At 36.6% G+C, this 20013-nt stretch overlaps 1 protein-coding gene across 14 annotated transcripts in view; it reads right to left on the reverse strand.

Moving 5' to 3' along the window:
• Positions 1-14355: 14355 nt before the first annotated feature.
• Positions 14356-20013, reverse strand: part of LOC115220511 (thyrotropin-releasing hormone receptor-like) — a 165810-nt gene continuing 160152 nt past the window's right edge. For all 14 annotated transcript variants that reach the window (XM_036509924.1, XM_036509920.1, XM_036509915.1 and 11 more), the window contains one exon: positions 14356-16456. In XM_036509924.1, coding sequence (XP_036365817.1) covers positions 15321-16442 — 1122 coding nt within the window. In that variant the 5' untranslated portion in view covers positions 16443-16456 and the 3' untranslated portion in view covers positions 14356-15320. The remainder of the gene's footprint in view (positions 16457-20013) is intronic.

Raw genomic sequence — 20013 nt, forward strand, 5'->3', positions numbered from 1 at the left:
GGTCATCCCGGTTTTCAAACAGGGAAACAGATCCCTCGCAGTCAACTATCGCCCAATCTCACTCACATCCCACATCATTAAAGTGTTTGAAAGAGTGTTAAGATCAAGGATAGTTGACTTCCTGGAGACCCACAAACTCCTAAATGCAAATCAGCATGGCTTTCGCTGTGACATGGACTGTCTAACACAGCTCTTACACCACATTGAAGATGTACTCAAAGCCTTGGGAACAGGTTCAAACTCTGACGTCATATATCTTGACTTCAGTAAAGCGTTCGACAGGGTAGACCATAATATCCCACTCTCAAAATTGGCAAATGTTGGAATCCGTGGAAAAGTTCTACACTGGATTAAGTATTTCCTGGCGAATAGAACACAACATGTTGTAGTTGATGGAGTCCACTCAAGCCCAGCAAAAGTCACCAGCGGTGTTCCCCAGGGGACTGTCTTGGGTCCGCTACTCTTCATAATTTACATAAACGACCTTTCCAGTGTTGTACATTACTGCAAAGTGAAAATATTTGCTGATGACACTAAGCTCCAGCAAATCGTCAATGAAGAAGCAGACCGAACTCAACTCCAGTCTGATCTATATGCTGTGAGTCAATGGGCATACAGAAACAAAATGCAACTGAATGAGGGAAAATTTGAGCTGATGCATTTTGGGAGAAATTCCTCACTAAAACAGCCATACTCTCTTCCTTCAGGGGAACCGCTCACAGCCTCTAACAATATCAGAGACCTGGGTGTAATTGTTGATGACGATCTCAGTTGGAGTGCACACATCAACAAGAAGGTCGATATAGCTCGTAGGATGAGTTCCTGGATCTTAAGAACTTTCCGGTCCAGAGAACAAGGTGTCATCATACCACTTTTTTCCTCCTTTGTATGGCCACACCTTGAATACTGCTGCCCACTGTGGTCTCCCCATACAAGACAAAACATCTCCAGAATTGAGTCACCCCAGAGGGCACTCACTAAACGAATTGATGGCGTGGCTGCTCTCGATTATTGGGATCGCCTTAAAGCCTTGAAACTTTACTCCCTCCAGCGTCGCCGTGAGCGGTACATCATTTGTACGATGTGGAGAATATACCGCCAACTTTGCCCAAACGACCTTAACATTAGCCTCAAGGTTCATCCAAGACTGGGACCACGGGTCATACGTCCCCTGCCCAATTCAAGATCACAACATACATGTACACTGCAACATAATTTCTTTTCCTCAACAGGCCCTGCTCTATTTAACATTGTCCCGAGGGAGATCAAAGAGGAAAAGGATCCCATCAACTTTAAACGGAGTCTGGATAGATTCCTTCAAAGGATACCAGATAAGCCACCCATAATTGGATACAACTCACCCAACAAGAACTCACTACTTGAACAAAACTTGACTTAAACAGGATTCGAATAATTCTATCAGGTGGTGCTATTAAGTTAGACATGGCCTGGACCAATCTTTGGTCGAAACATATCTAAGTTTATTTAAGTCTATATGTTCGCTCAATGAAATTGGGCGATCATTAGTGTTTTGGGTTTGTTGTCTGTGGACTCGTGAACGTTCCGATAATGCCCTCCTTGTCTCACCAATTCCGATAATGCATTCCCTCTTCTTCGCGATTAGGGTATTTAATGCAGTAGATCTAATTTCTGCTTTTGCAGTTAATATCTGTATTTGCGAAAATCTGTCCATTTTTCGTTCTCATGGATTTACCCGTATGTATACATTGACTCGTTCCACATCTGTTATCATTACACTTGGACACTGTAAATGTTTTATCCTGTTTGTTCGTGTTGAATTTTGCTTTTGTTAATAGTTTCTTTACGTTGAGCTGCATGCTGATTCGTCAAAACCGTATTCCAAAACTTCAGGTTGTTGGAGCCTTCTAAACGGTATAAAAAGGAAGTCAGTCATTGTACAACAGTTGTCAAGAGCTCAACTGTTAGTTAAACAGATTTCTAAATCCGAAGATTACTACGAACGTATGAAAGCGCAATTTGAATTTTATGAACACTACAAAATGTTTTTTAAAAATCTTTAACACACTTCAGCATTGTAAATAATTCTTTTAAAATACAATGATAAAAAAGTGAAAGCCATACCATGTTGTAACTTTATTCAACTGATATATATATATATATATATATATATATATATATATATATATATATATATATATATATATATATATATAAGAATATTTATAAAAGGAAACAATAAATATATCTACCATAATGCATACATAAGTACATATATTTATCTTCGTATATACATGAATGTCTAAACACACACACATATAGATATAAGCAAACATACAGCCGCACACACATAATCTCAAGTCTTAGCATCAAAAGTAAACAACATAAATCCGAGGGATTTCGGTTCCGTTGATTGTACCATCATCGTTCTCGAATATCATTTTTATATTTACAGCAAATTCATGGCATTCAACTCTTTCTACCGTGATTCTAATTATGAATGAATTTATTTCATCATAATTTACCACGGCCTTAAATGACAGTCTGATACACAAATTCTAAACTAATTAATTAATTAATTATGAATCATATAGTTGACAGGAAGAAGAAAATCTCCATTCTTGTCGTTCTCAATAGTTAATTACACTACTTAATGGAATTACCTACCTACTCATTTTACATAAAGAGATTTATCTACTTAACCTTTGTATGCTGTTTCTGTAGGATAATAACATCGTTTACTCGAATAAATACCTAATAGATTAATAATTAGTTAAAAGTGGCTATTATGTCACAAAAATAATTAATTTTCGATATTTAGAAGTGTATCTTATAAACGGAATTAAAAATGGAATAATTAGGTTTTGATTACATTAAATATCTGTTAAAATGCATCATAGTATTTGTTCTGACTCATTGCATTTGAAATTCTACCAAGTCTAACTTTATCTTTCGATAAAATACAGCCAATCTAAGTGGGTGGATTCGCGAGACTGTAAGACCGTCTGACCGGGGGCCTTGCGGTATTTGTTTCGGCTCTTTTGCGTTCTGAGCACGAATTCTGCTATGGCATACTTGGTTGGTAGACTTAACAAGACACCAAGTTTCACAGTATCACCCGGCACTTTGGTTGACTTTAAAGGAATTTCGTATTTTGCAAGCACTGGGGACAGATATCCAGTTTCAGGATATCTTTCTCCTTCTCTCTCATGGCCCTTCTCAGAGGCTCCGTCACGAACACTTCTTCCTTCCTGACGAAAAAGATAAAGAAAAGTGTCGACGTATATCTAAAAAATTTTGAAAGAACTTAATTAACATTCACTTGTGATAGTCTGAAAGATGAGCCTCACTAGATATGTCGATCTTAATGAAAAGCCAACTGATTTACACAAAATTACTTGTTCTCTGCGATTGTATGTGAGATTTTGTTAAACTTATAATCGATTCTATTCCTACGTCAGAATTACAAATCACTTTTGCAGCTGATTACTCTTTATGTTGATGTCTCTCACAGAGTGGAGGACTGAGCATGTGGGGATAATGTGTAGTGCATATCTGCGTTTCTTTCGCGGTGAGGAGGCGTGGTTACCGTTTGTTTGACTGATTTTTCCATTGCTCATCTCTTTGACAAAGCTGCAATTTTGGGTCAAACGTAGATCGAAGCAGGGCACACGGAACCTAGAGTGTGCTGTCAAACGCTTACAGCCTCCAGTCAGTCAGGCAATGCAGTCGATGAAAGTTCTGCTTTGGTGTTCTGTAGTGAGTTAGTGCCGGACAAGTGCGATGTCGTACTTAATTTGTCAAATTCTTTTACAGATATATTTTTATCAGTGGGAACACTTACATCTATTACTCTACAAGTATTTTCTTCCCCCGTCTTTAATAATTATGTCTATTAACCTGGATTGTTTTATCTGTCCTGACTGGAAAATCCCAGACGATGGCGACATTTTTGGCTTCAACGACTGGCTCAGGATGATGTTCATACTAAGGTGTTCCAATTTTGCAGTATTTACATATTTTCCAATTTAAATACTGTCCTACCCTAAGATGGCAATTTTTGTATTCGCTTCGTGTCAGCACAGAACATTCCGAGACAAGATGGTCTATTGTTTCGTCAAATATGTCGCAGAATCTGCATTTAGGGTCAGAACCGTTTTGAAAAACTTTAGCCTGGTAGTTTCTGGCAGGCAAGCTTTGATCTTGTGTCACCGATATGAAACTTTCAGTCTCTGTTTCCAGTCCTGCACTTCTCAGCCATTGATGGATTGTTGCTTGGCCTACATCAGCATTTTGACATCGAAGAATATACTGTCCTCCATTTGTTTCTGCCAGTTATTTTTTACAGTCTGCTTGATTCGTTTTGATTGCTTGGTGGTAGTGGTTTCAGATTCTCCGTCTAATTCATGGTTAATGACAAGTTCCCTTGCGAATTTATGAGTTTCTTTGACAATAGAATTCAACAATTTGTTGCTTTTATCTTCGCACATAAGTCGCAGTATCCAGTCCGCTATACTAGATAAGTACCTGTTCATTCTTATAGTGAATGTCTTATAGCACAGTTCTTACTGCATCATTCCTGTTCCCCCTTTGCTTCTAGGTAAGTACTGACGGTCAGCGTCTATTTTTGGGTGGTGTATGTTCTTAGATGTCAATAAGTTTTTAATCTTGTTCAGGCGTTCAAGCCTCGGATTCCAGTTAATGATGTTAAAAGCGTATTGGACCACTGGAAGTGCCAGGGCTCTTGATGCGATTTTTCAATATTCAGTACAAGTCTTATTCTCCTATAGTACTCCTTTCTTATTTTCCCCTTCATAGTTGCGTGACGTATAACATTTCCTTCGTTTATTCCCTGGCATTTATAACTTATTTGTGGGGTGTCGATATCTGATTTAAACGAAGCCATTTGTCTGAGCTTGCCTCTTACAAAAGTTACATTAGCACACTTATCGAGGCCAAAATCCATCCCTGTGTCATTACTAATCACTTTAACAGTTGTTAGTAGCCCTACTAGTTCTTGGTTATTATTATTACTATTATTATTATTATTATTATTATTATTATTATTATTATTATTATTATTATTATTATTATTATTCAGTAGTTTTATTTTTATTTTTATAGCGTGCTTTCACTTCACTACCGAGCGAAGCTCTGTGTGCCTTGGGTATGTGCTGTGATTTGTTGTGATGCTCTGATGGTTATTGTATGGAAAGTGTTCTGCGTAGGATGTGTGCAGTGCCTAGTAGTGCAATATTATTATTATTATTATTATTATTATTATTATTATTATTATTATTATTATCCATATACACACAACAGATTAGAAAAAATCCTAACATCAGGCTACAACAAGTAACCTTAGATGTAGAGAACTCTCCTAAGTATCCTAGCTGTCCCTAATAACATTGTTTTCTGCAGCTGCACTAAACAGGGTTTTATGCCTATTTCACCTATCCATCTGTTCAAATATTTAGGGGTAGTTCTCAATGCACCTATAAGTACTGGAATACATTTTACCTGCACTTCCCATAGTCTATGTAATTCAATAGCTAGGTTCTGGTACTTTGGTATTTTTTCATACCTCTCATATTGATTTTTTTCATCATTTGGGATTGTAAAGTCAATTACCTGGAACTTTCTATTCTCTTTATCTACTACTACTAAACCAGGCTTTCTAACTTGTATTACTCTGTCTGTCTGAATGTTAAAGTTCCACAACAGCTTATATTTCTTACTTTCTAGTACTTTACTAGGTTCAAGTTCATACCATTTATCAGTATGTACGAATCCCAGCTTTCTATATAACTCCCAATGAATTACTCTTCCTAGGATGTCATGTCTTTTCTTGTATTCTTTCTCTGCCAGCATGCTACATTCACTTTCTATATGAGTAACGCTTTCCTCTTGATTTTAATAGTCTCCATTGAGAATCTACTTGGTTTTTGTCTATCTTGGTTTTTATCCAATTAATCCTTATTGCTTGGTCTTGTGCAGCTGCTAACAAACTTTCTGTCTCCCTTTTCAGCCTTCCGTTCCGCTACCATAACCATACCTCACTTCTACTATTCCCTGCAACTGTCTTTGGGAATCTACTATGCAACGCCTTCTCCTGCCAGTCAGGTAATTTCTGTTCTTTTTTCTGGTTTTTAACTTCGGCTTTGGGCTTTTAACTTCCCTATGCTGTGACTCTAGCAGCTTTTAATAAACTTTCTTTCACTATTATCTACATAGAAGTATATATCTACTCTATCTAACTCCATACAGTCTTGTACATATATTAACCTGCATCTGCCTTCTTTTCTAGGTAAGTATAATCTTGCTACTCCTGCTCTTGGGTGGAGTCTGCCATTCTTATTGAATTCCTTCTTAGTTCTCCTGCCTAGCTCTGTTAATTGAGTTTTTGTCCAACCTACAAAAGCTGCTGAGTATCTAAGCAATGATACTGCCGAAGTATTTATAGCCTTCCTTAAATTCGAACCATATACCTTTGAATTGGTTAGTTTCCTCACCCTTCTGATGTACTCAATTTTCGTTTCCATTTCTATAGTTAGTACTTTGTCAGATTCTAATACTGTTCCGGTTTTTACCACAAGCAAAACGCTCTGACATATTGACTCGGTGTTTTCTTTCAAACCTTAAATACAAAAGAGCTGAAGCCACACATTTCTACTCTCCCATATCTGATGAGTGCTTAGGCATTCTGTCTTTCCGGGGAAGATTTATTTACGAAACCATCAGTAACTTTTAACTGTATAAATCTATAATACTATATATATATATTATATATATATATATATATATATATAATATATATATATATATATATATGTATATATATATGTATATACATACATACATACATACATACATACATGTATATATATATATATAATATATATGTGCATATATATATGTATATATATATATATTATATATATATATATGTATGTATGTATGAATGTATATATGTGTGTATGCGTGTGTATACATATATGTATATTTATTGTGTGTGTATACTCTGACAGATAACTGTGCTTGTAAATAATATGAAAATTACATCTATAAATGGCAGGCAGTGACCCCGCCCTTGCTACTAAACTTAATTTACCTACACTCACTTCACTATACATACACCTACATATATTGTTATCAATATTAACTAGCTAACCGATATCTCAGATTTCTTACCGGAGATGGATTGGACCTACACAATAATATGGAAGAATAGTTCCAATGCTAAGGATTATTGTTTGCATTCAGTGACGCGAGACGATGAAATGAAAACATCCAGTTGACAATGCAGTTCTATAATGCTTTTATCTGGCAAACAGAATGTCATTTTCCTTGGCATTTCGATATGATCAATTTCTATATATAATGTTATATTTCTTTACTTCACCATTGAAATTCTCTTGCAACTTCCCTGTAGGATATGCTGACTTCTATCATTGACCATTTATGTCGAAATGGTCAATACATCATTATTTGACGTGTTATAATTTTCCGGCAATCCTATTTTTATCAATCCTGAATGAGAATATGTGATTGAAAACAAAATAGTTTGAAATATCGCTTAACCTACAACAATATATAATAATTTGTTTCTGCGATATCAGCCTGCGGATCTTGCATTTGATTTTGCCTCTCTGAAGCAAGAGATATCTGTGTAATCCGGTAGTTATATTCAGCTTCCTGGATGTTTTTCGGATTACTCTTTGAATATTTACTTATTATTTAGCTCCCGATTTGTTTTTGTACAATGTTACTTATCTTTTACGTTATTTTAGCTACACGATTGAAGGTATTTGTGAAATACTATTTACTCGCTTTTTACTGTTTTACTTGTTTCAGAAATTTGACTGTGGCCATGCTGGAGCACCACCTTTAGTCAAGCAAATCTCTCAGGTTCTTCGGGAAGATATTGAAGAGCTGTGGGCCTCGGAAGCCCAGGCTATCACAGTATCTTGTCCTACATCTTGATGGCAAATTTGGAGTCCTTGGCACTATGCAGTGGCGCCCAGTTCTGGCATTTGTGTAACTCTCGATGCCAAAGTTTGGGACAAGTCCTTCTAGGATCTTCCAGATGTATATTATGGCATATCTTTCTCGCCTACGCTCTAAGGAATAGAGTCTCAATCTCTTGAGTCTTTCCCAGTAGCTTATATGCTGCACAGAGGCTATCTTCCTCGTGTAGCTTCGTTGGATCGCCTCAAGTTCTGTGATTAACTTGACACTGGATGGTGACCATAGCTGAGAGCAATAGTCAAAATGGCTTAGGACAAGTGTCCTCCAGAGGACCATCATGGTTTCCTGGTCTCTTATTCTAAAGGTTCTAAGAATCCATCCGGTCAGCCGCCTACATTTCATTGCCAATTTAGCAACATGCACATGAAAGGTTGCGTCATCACTCATGTAAATACCCAAGTCTCGCACTGATTGTGCCTCTGGGATTGTAATCCCTCCAGGTCCAGTGTATTCATTGGGTATTGCATTTAGTTTTGCATGCTGATAGCATAAAGCTTGAAACTTTTCAGCATTGAACTGCATGCTATTCTTTTCAGCCCACTTGTATATTTTGTCCAGCTCACATTGCAGGTGCTTAGTGTCTTCAGGTTTCTGTATTGCCTTTGAAACTTTTGTATCATCTGCATAACTTGTGATCGTGGCTCTCTGCGTGGCTGAGGGCATTGTTTGAGAGGGCCATTATGAACAGTAGTGGTCCCAAAACACTGCCTTGCGGAACACCGCTCAGAAAGTCATGAAGCCATTCTCCCAATTTTCCAACAATGCCAAGATCACGCAGTTTGTGACATATCATTCCATGATCGACTTTATCAAAGGCCTTTGCAAAGTCGGGATATATGACTTCCATATGTGAGTGGTTGAGCAGTCGTTTCAGCACCCAGTCATAGTGTTGTAGGAGCTGAGTTAAGCAGCTTCTTCCTGGTCGGAAACTATGTTGGGTGTGAGGCAGCAAGTCATTTTCTTCAAGGAAGGTGATTAGTTTCCTTCTGACTATTCGTTCCATGACCTTGCTGATGTGTGAGGTCAGAGAGATAAGTCTGTAGTTCTTGGCCTCCGCTCTGCTACCTCCTTTATGAATAGGGTATATTTTACCTTCCTTCAGTTTTCTTGGAAGTTTGCCAGTTGCAAGGAAGCTCTGAAAGAGGAACTGCAGTGGTCTTGCTAGGACTCTCTTACATACTTTTAGAAGGATTGCTGGGAATCCATCGGGGCCAGTAGCTGAGTTTGTTTTCATTTCATCAATAGCCTTTATTACATCGTCTTCCTTTATATTGATGTAATCAATAATCGCTGCCTCTGATTTTATATCTGCAGTGGTAAAGAAGTCAGTTGGATTGCTGACTTGAAAATGCCCTAGGGGTGGAGTGAAAATACTCTTGAATTGCTCATTTAGTATTTCACATACCCTCATTGGGTTTCCTGTGAGTGTGCTATCCTTTTCAAGGAGTGGCCCTATCCTACAGTGCACCGTAGCTGTTTCTTTGGCATACCTGTAGATAGCTCTGGGGTTAGATTTTATGTTGTCTATAGCCCAGGCTTCTTTGTCTGCTCTTTCTTTTTCATGGGAGAGTTGCAGACATTTTTCAATTTCTAATAGTTTTATTTTCAGGCGGGACTTTTCACTGCTTTCAATTTGTTTGTTTAAGCGATTTCAAACTTTTGTACGCCGTCTCATTAGAATTTTCCTCTCTCTGGGGATTTTGCTCTTGTGTACAGTGGCCTTTCTCTCTGAGACACATTTGTAGCATATGGCTTGCATTACAGACATGAATTGTTGAAGTTTCATGTCGATGTCTGGCGAGAAGAGACATTCAGGCCAGTTTTTTTTAGGATCTCTTTCTCAATTTGTTTCCAGTTTGCCTTATGGAAGTTCAAGCTGGAAAGATTCTGAGAGTTTCTTGTAGGCTGCATGTCCATGCTTTCTTTTGGCCCGTACATGGTCAGCTCTACCATGTTGTGATCCGAGAGTAGTGTCGGTGTCACTTTCACATTATGGATGAGATCCATATTATTTGTGAAGCAGAGATCCAGTATGTTACCTGCCCTGGTTGGTTGGAGTATTACTTGCTCCATGTACAGAGTGTTGATGAGGTTCAGGAGAGACCTCGCCTGTCCTCGTTCACATCGTGTCATTCTTGGGAGAAAGGCCCTCGGGCCATCTGACATTGGGTAGATTGAAGTCTCCCATAAGAAGTACACTTATGTGTTGTTCTAATGTGACTAGAACTTCTATTTTTATAAGGCAGTCTTCAAACTTGCCTACATGGCTTGGGGCATCTGGAGGGCGATATGTAGTACATATAACTACACCAAATTGCTTTATATGTACAATTAGTGTGTCACACACCGAATTTGAGTATAACAAAAGGACCTGGGGTGTGAGGTCCTCACGGATGTACATAGCAACTCCTCTATAACTCCTTTATTTTCTGTCGGTACAACATACTGTGGTATGTGTATTTCCGCATCTGCTATGTCCGGTTTCAGGTGTGTTTCCGTAAGTGCTATGCATAAGGCTTGATTGCATGCAACAAAGTCTCTCAAGAACGGGATTTTTGTCCTGTTACTGAGTGTTAGCAGTCCTCTGATGTTCCGTAGGAGCATCTAGGTGATGTGTATGCTGTTGCCGGTGGTGTCCACTTTGGGACTATTTGCTGTGGCGGTTTTGTGTATTGTGGATAGTCCCATCTGCGAGATTGAGTTTGATGGAGCCAGGCTAGCTGCTGTACAATCTTTTGTGCCATGCACAAAAAAGATTCTTGTTCATCAGCCGCCCTTTCAATAACATGTTGGCGGTTTGTAGCACGCACCACATCTGCGTACCTCCGTTTTGGAGCAGGTGGGGCGTGGTCCATTCTTTTTCCTTTTGGTAGTTGGTTTCTGCCCTGTTTCATGTTATGTGGCGGGGTATTTGGTGTACAAAAGGGCAGTCTGCACCTTTCTCTCCATGCCAGCAGACACCTTTCAGGTAGAATTTACACATTCGTGTGCGCTGTCTGTTTCTATCCTTTTTGGTACATGGATAGTTAGGTTTGCTTCTATCCTTGGCTGTTTCATCTTTTGGTTTTGTTTGAGTTTTAGTTTTTCCTTCTTTGGCTGTTTCATCTTTTGTTTTTCTTTTAGTTTTTCCTCCTTTTATTTCTTTTTGGCTCTTTCATCTCCATGGTTTTGGTTTTTGGTGCTGGTAGGAGCACTTGCACTTTGGTTTACTTCCCGGGCAGGTTTCTCACTTGAATTATCTTCTTTGTTGTTGTCCTGGGTGTCTACCAAGTGGGGGTGACATCTTTCATCAGCACCCGTGCCTCCATCCTTGCCATCTTTACTTTGTTCGTTGTCAAAGATGGCATCAACCGTGCCGATGTGAGATCTTATGAGTGCATAGGAGCGTATAAACTCCTGCTTCTTTCGCTCTATCTGCGCTATTGTCCTTGTATATCCACTGCTCTTCAGCGCAGCTGTAATTATGTTGTTCGGATTATCTCCTCGGCGCATTGAAAGGCTCTCAGGAACAACGCCAATTCGTTACTCCTCCAGGTTCTGGACATTTTTGTATATTTTATTTATTTATCTATCTAATTATATTTAAAATTTAATAGTGCGATAGAGGGTAGAGAAGAAATAGAGAAAGAAAGTATCTATGTATTTAGAGAGATTGAGAGCTGAGATAAGATAAGAAGAGAGTAGGAGAGAGTGAGAGGAGAAAGTTCGCGTCTATATATTTAGAAAAATTGAGAGGCCGAGAGAGAAAAGATGGTGTGACAGAGAGAAGTGGAGAAGTGAAGGAAAGAGGCGTGAGGGAGAGAAGTGAAGAGACAGAGAGAGAAAAAATGAAAGAGAGGAGGTTATGAAAAAGATTGAGCGACTGAGAGGAGAGAGTGAGAGAGAGTCTATATATTTAAGAAGATTGAGAGGCTAAGAGAAGAAAGATGGTGTGATAGAGAAAGAGATGAAAGAGATGAAAATGATGCAAAAGATTGAGCGGCTGAAAAAAGAAAGATGGTGTGATAGAGAGAAGTGAAGAAACAGAGGGAGAAAGAAAAGAATGAGAGGATGTCACGAAGCTGAAACAGAAGTTGAAAGATTATTAACAGAATGTAAATTATAAATATATACCTATCAGTAGCTACAAACGTATTCTTCTAAACTAAACTAATTGCGACTATACTCCTAATGTTCGCGTCTATTTATTTAGGGAGATTGAGGGGCTGAGTAAATATATATATATATATATATATGTATAAATAAAGCAACAAATAAATATATGCCTATCTAAAATTGAATAATTTTAAAGAGATGTAACGGGGCTGAAACAGAAAGTGAATGTAAACAGAATGTAAACACAGAATAGGTCCTTAAATTGAATTACGGGAAAATAAACAAATGACAAGCGGTACTTATCTTATAAGAGGTAGAAGTCCCAAAGTCTATACGAAGAGGTTTTCTTTCAAAAAAGAAAAAGAAAAACGGTTCTTTATGCTTGTTGAAGTCGATTGGGAATAAATTTAAGAGATGTCAGCACGTGCTTTTTTCGACGGGAAATCTGGCGTGCGTAATTAACTTTAGTGTATTATATTTGGCTTGAGGCGAAATATATTATGGTTTTTAACTAATATATCCTAGTAGACCGCTATGAGATAGCAAGTTTTACGTTTTTTATCAATTCTTGCCGATTATTTCGTCGATTTATGCAAACCTTTTTGTTTTTTTTTATCACAGAGCAAAGCAACACGTCTTTACCCTACGAAAACCGGAAGTATATATGGTTATTTCTTTTCCAATTAAACTTACCAAATTTATAGATATGTTCCGTTTTATAATTTTGCGGATAGCGGATTAAACTAGTTGACATTACGTGTTCTTTATTGGTTTGCTGTTCGCAAATTGGGAAGAAACAATTTTCTCTTTAAAATGGCACACTGATACAGCATTGTCTCATATGATGATTTATTAGTTATATTACTTATTATGCTTTGCTAATTAAATTCTAATACATTGGAAGGTGGTCTTCAGTTACGAGTTTCTATATGAATATTGATGTGCATGGATCCACAGACCGAATTTTATCACAGAGAAATAAAAATAAAATTAAAAAAAATGTTTTGTTGTGCTTGCAAAGAAATAATACTACGTGTATTTATGATATTGAATATACGGGTGCATATTGCATATATGTATATGTATGCTTATTGTATGTTTCTATATGTGTGTGAGGAGGATAGTCGATTATATCGACCCCAGTGCTCCACTAGTACTTATTTCATCGATCACCAAAGGATGAAAGGCAAAGTCAGCCTCGGTGGAATGTTAAATTAAAACTTAAAGACGGATGAAATATCCCTAAGTATTTTGTTCGGCGCGGTAACGATCCTGCTACCTCGCCGCGCAAAAATAAAAAAAAATTCTATCTAATATAGGCACAAGGTCCGAAATTTTGGGGAAAGAGTAGACGTCGATTACATCATACCCAGTGCACAACTGTTACTTAATTTATCTACACTTCGCTCCAAAAGAATGGAAAGTAAAGTCAACTTCGGTAGGATTTGAACTCAGAACGTATGGAATCAGAAGAAAGAAATGCTACTAAGCATTTTGTCGCATGCCGCTAACAACTCTTACAGAGCACTGTCTTAACAAACAAACAATACACAGACACACATATACATGGATATACATATACATAAATATATATATATATATATATATATATATATATATATAAATGTGTATATGTATATATGTGTTGTGTGTGCGTGTGAGTGCTTGTGAGTATGTGTGTATGTATCATATATATATACACATACTCACAAGCACTCACACGCACACACAACACATATATACATATACACATATATACATATACACATATACACACATATTTATATATATATATAATCTGATTGGGAATACTGTGGAAAGCCACGAATGCCTTTCTGATGAATTTCAAGACAACAGTAATGGAACTAATCCAATGAATCGAATCACAGACTAACGCTTTTGTGCCATCTCAAGTGAAATCTTATGAGATCGAGTCAGAATAAAAGAAACAATTTGTATTTAGATTGAAATACTTCAGAATACAGTGATTCTGTCGTTTCATGGATTACTTATGTATTTTCAATTTGTGGATGACAAATAGCTATTGGTGTTGCAATATACGATATGTATATTAAGGACTACATTATACACACAAAGAATAAGTTGATCATATTCCAGATTAATTTTCACTGGTAAGCGCAAATCTGTTATATGATAATATATTTGTCAAGAAACCTTTGTAGGTTATATAATGAATGAAATTTGGAGTTTGACCTAAAAGTGTGAAAGTTGATAAGGCAAATAATTAGCATGCAACGATGAAAAGATTTTTTATTAGATATACACGAACACTAATCAATTTCCTCAAAGGCTTAAGCTAATGACTACCGAAAGAAAATAATATAATTACTATAAGTCTTCACAACGTCTCCGTCTCAAATTTAATGACACAGTTTTGAAGAAAGGCATGGAAATTAAAAAGTATGGAACAGGAAGCGTTAGTACAATGATTTGTAGAGAAGATAAGGTCAATGTAATATTATTGAAATAAATAAATAAATAAATGAAAGCTTTAAAATGAAGCAATTATTTTGAGAAATTTCACAAAAGTTCAGTGTGTGATTTCTGTATTTAAACGAAACTAGTCATAAGTAAACATGTATACATGCATTAAAGTATAGGCATAAGTTTTTGTTTACATATAGATCAATTCATATGTATTTGTGGGTCCAAGAAGAGAAAAGAAGAATGAAATAGATTAAATAGCAAACATGCGATGAGGACAAAGAAAAATAATAATAATAGAAATATGTAAAGTGAGAGCATAAAATGATTGATCCAGTTGGTTTCTTCATTAACTAGAATGTTTTTTCCATGATATTTTAATGAATGAGACGCAAGAGCAGCCAAATTGTGTGTAACAAGTTTTCACGAAACAGCTATTCAAATTTCATAAACATGTCTCTATTTTACTTTGGAAATTAACGGTTTGAAAATTATGCATCATATGTGTGCGTGAATCAAATGTCGCTATGAAAATCTATCTTCCAAATACATCTCCTTGCTTCATTGTTTTGGAATTTAATTATATTTTGTTCAGATTTTAGATATATGATTTATTTGTTCAGGCTATTAATACATACACAGATATACATATTTCTACATATTAACAGTCAAAGCCGAACATGTCAAGTTTGGTTTATAAACATTTTCTTTAAGAATAAGAAGAGAAATATACATTGGAACATTATCTAAAGTATAATCTGTTGCAGAAAAATTCACACGTAAGTTGTGCATGTCTCATTTCCGGTTCTTCCATTTCCTGCTACGGAAGTATATCCTACATGTTTAGATTTTACTGCCGGACAAAGCTTTCTAGGGACATAAGAGATGAAAGCTCTCCTGAACTGAGGCCCCGTTAAACAGTAAACAAAAAAATAGCATGCATAATGTGAGAAGCATAGTTCCTCAGTAAATCTTCGAATTGCTAAGAAGGTGAAATATCTGTTCCAAACCGGGTCGGATCGGATTTCTTGATCTGTCATGTTAAAATTTCCTAAATGGATGTTACTTTCAACAACAAACACAAGAGTTACTGGAAGAGTAGTGAAGATCAAGTAAAAAGAAATGGACAATAAAGTTATAGTCGAAGCAGCGTTGCTGTTTGATGTCGTTGTCTGGTAAGGGATTTGAATCGGATTAGACTTTGTAATCTTCCTAATTTCGCGAATTACTTGTATATTAAAAAGGAGCACAAAAATCGGCACAATACCAAATATAGTTAACTCACTTAACCAATTCCAAATAATTGTGAAACTGTAGTTTTCGATCTGACCTTCTCGGTATGTGCAAATTTGAAACTTTTCATCGTAGTACCAAATGTAGATCTGAATTGAAGCAAGCGACGTACACGTGACGATGAGTCCACAGACAACATATATAGCTCTGTTAACAGTACAATATTTTTCTTTTTGGAATGGCTTACACACCGCAATCCATCGTTCCACTGTAAAAGCAAGAACAATAAGTGGTGCCATATACTGTGGGATCATGTAGATGAAGTTGTACAATTCACATATTCCAGTGTAAGCAACGGTTGAAATACCCCAAGCTATTTGTAGTTCATTTATAAAATGTAGCCACAGGAACATAAAGTCGGTTATTGACAAAGCAGCCAAATAGATTGCCGAAGAGTTATTGCGTCTGATACGTGGCTGCATCCATAGAAAGGCTGAAATTGGGTTTGTAAAAAGTCCAATGATATACCAAACTATTGTAACGTAGCGGTCAACATAGAGCGCTACGGGACAGAATTCTTTAAAAATGCCAACAGGCCATGAATAGCGATGGTAAACACTGTTGTTTAAGTAGGAATACTCTGTCGTCTGGTTGTCTTCCATATTGCAGCTAACGTCTGGAAATAGAAAATGAAGTATGTTAAAAACATTCGTTATGTATTCGGGATATACACGCACACACACACACACACACACACACACACACACACACACACACACATACACACACACACGTACACACACACACACACGTACACACACACACACACACACAAACATCGCCCCCTAATATATATATATATATGCTTACATACATATATATATATACACATATACATATGTATTTCTATCTATCTATCTATCTATCTATCTATCTATCTATCTGAACACACACACACACACACACACAATATACCTACCTACGTGCATTTACAAAAAATGTATTTGCAATAGGTCAAATTTAATAGAAGACTAACGATTACACTTGTAAGAAGAAAAGACGTTTCGTTTACAATCAACCACAGTAGTCCACACGAAAAAGAGATCTCATATTCTTGTATAAAGCAATTGTCTACTGAATGTTTCAGTACGTTTATTAACAACGAATTACTGTTTCCAAATGTATAACGATTACTAGATAACATCTATATTATGCAGCGAGCTGGCAGAATCGTTAGCACGCCGGACGAAATGCTTAGCGGTATTTCGTCTGCCGTTACGTTCTGAGTTCAAATTCTGCCGAGGTCGACTTTGCTTTTCATCCTTTCGGGGTCGATAGATTAAGGACCAGTTACGCACTGGGGTCGATATAATTGACTTAATCCCCTTCTCTGTCTTTGTTTGTCCCCTCTGTGTTCAGCCCCTTGTGGACAATAAAAAATTAAATATTATACCTTTCAATGTTAATTTATGTTCTCAATGGTTAATTGCAAAGTATCCCTTAAGCTACAAACTATTAGTAACTTGTTATGCTAGATAATTGCATAAATTAACAATTCATATGTGAGATGTTGAACGAAATCTGTTTGAAACAAGAAACTGTAAATGTATAATAGAGCAGAAAGATCTCTGGATCTTAATTGTGGGTAAAGAAAGATGTATTTGAAATGGTCAAAAGTTTGCTCTGAAAGGCGCATTTGCTCGAGTTCCATCAGTTGTCCAGTAACTGGCTTTAATATATATGTATGCATACGTTCTTTTCTAGCTTTTATTATATAAGATATATCTGTAAGAAAGAAGCTTGCTTCTAACAATGTTATGAAGTTTCATCGCTGGAATGTAGGTAAAAGAAACAACAAAACAATGTCATAGTTTGAACTTGAGAAAATTCTTGCTTGTTTTTAGTCTTCCGCTTACAAATTGTATTTATAATGTGTGTGTTAGCTTGTTGATTTCTTAGACATTTACTAAAAAATTCAAGTGCACCAATTACTATCGGTATAAATGTAAATTTAAAATCTGTATATAAAAACAGAAGGTTTCGAAGCAGTTGTCCGTATTTATCCACTTTCTCTTTGATTTTCGAGGAGATTTTCATATAACAAGGATTACTATCCTTAATGACGGTGTATACATTTCTTGTCTGTTCCAACTATATTCGGCTTGTTATGTCGACTTTATTGTTGAACAGGAAAATCTGTCGAACAGGAAAAAAGTCGAATGTTGAGTGAATATTCCTTGCGTTGACGCATATGTATGTATTAGGCTGCATTTCATGCTAATATTAGTGTCATCTTCAATTCTTTTTTTTTTTGTATGCTGTGCGTTTCAAATTTAAGTCTTTGAAGTATGTTAGTCCATCTGATCTTGGATTGTATGGGTTTGTCAGGAAGAGTACTTCCTGAGCAGCTCACTGCTGACACGTAAGATGTTCTCTTCGTTTTTCGGCAACAGGCTTCTGTATGATTTTTGCTTTGATGCTTAGCAGGTACTATCTGAGAGAGGCTACACGACACTCGAAGCCTGTCTGCACTGCTCTCAAGCCTCTGCCTCCTCCATCTCTTCTTAGATAAGTTCCTACCTTTATCACTGTTTCTGTAGAGGTTTCCAGGGGATGTCAGAATATTGCGGGTTTCAATGTCTATGAATTGGATATCGTCTATTGACCAGTCAAGTGTTTCAGATATTGGTATCACGACTGATACTAGGAATTTATTGTGGATCACTCTTTTGTAAGAGAATATATTTTTCTAAGTTTGTGCAATATTCTTATGCCACTCAACTTTTGTTCGCTGCACTTTCGTATATGTTTCCATCAATTTCTAGGTATTTACAGCATTTTATGTGTAGAAAAGGGGAGAAAGAGAGATCATTGATGCATATCTTCTGGGTTTGAGGGGCAGATTTTCCAGTTCAACAATAAAATACGAACATTTCGTTTGGCCAAATTCCACTTTTGTGTCAGCTTAAGATATTAACTCCAGCCCCACCTTTTTTTTTGGCGTTGTAAATATTTTAACACAGATCTGATGATCCTTAAAAGAAATCATAGGTTACACTGGTAATACTAGCAGTTTCAGCCCCTAGCGCATATCTATTGGGGTTTTGTAAAAGAAATGATAATGGTTTTAACTTTAAAAAATATACAAAATCAGAGAAAGATTATTTTCTTGTAATATTCTGTTTGAAATATTTATAAGACCGGAGTCGATCATACTGTAAGTGTGAGGAATATTGTCCAGGCCTTTGCGTGCCTTTCAATGGCAGTGACTAAGTTGGCAGCTACTTTTAAAAAGTGCAGAAACTTCGGCAAATTTAGTGTGGAATACAATCGAATACTTTCCTATAACCAAAGCCAGGCAGTCAAAAGGTTCCTGTGGTGTGTTCTTATTTCGAACAGCATAGAATTGTTTCTGAAAAACTGTTCACCACACCCCTACGCTCTTTTCTTTCTACTGCACAAGCCGGCTCATCATATATGTCAATGTGCCTTATATGCCCATGCGCCTTATAAGCCCAAAAATACGATTGCATCTGATGATTCCATGTGCTCTGTAATAAAATTCTTAAAGATATTTAATATAACAGCTATTGGCTTAATACAACAGCTATTGTGTAATGACATTGTTTTCGGAGAAATAACCGGTTTCGCATTTTTTCAAATCTCTCAAATTCCTTTACCGATACATACATACATACATAATACACACACACACACACACACACACACACACATACACACACACACACAGAGGCACACACACACATAGACACACACACACACACACAGACACACACACACAAATACACACACACACGCATACACATATATGTATGTGTGTATATATTTTAAAAGTCGATGCGAAACTTACTTCTTCCAGTTTTACTAAGTACCTAAATTCTTTATCAGAACGTCGATAACCTTTTTGGAAGAAGTTTCTCTCTAGTGTGCACCAGCGCTTTCGATTATCTTTTCAAACACACGTGTTCTTGGATAGTGTATGAAAGAGGAAGTTGTTATTTCCGTAGTAGAGGTAGTATTAACTATTTCCAGTTTAATTTCGGACTTAGGATTTTATAAAGTATTTTTCCTTTGTCTTTCATATTTGGACATTTTTATCCAATACTTTGTAAGAAAGAAATGTGTAAATATCCTTTTATCATTCCTTATTATTTGAAGTGCTGATTATTTTCGGTTTACCTTCGGATTTAGAATTCTTATAGAGTACTTTCT

Source organism: Octopus sinensis, linkage group LG16 (genome assembly GCF_006345805.1).
Source record: "Octopus sinensis linkage group LG16, ASM634580v1, whole genome shotgun sequence".
NCBI lineage: Eukaryota > Metazoa > Mollusca > Cephalopoda > Octopoda > Octopodidae > Octopus > Octopus sinensis.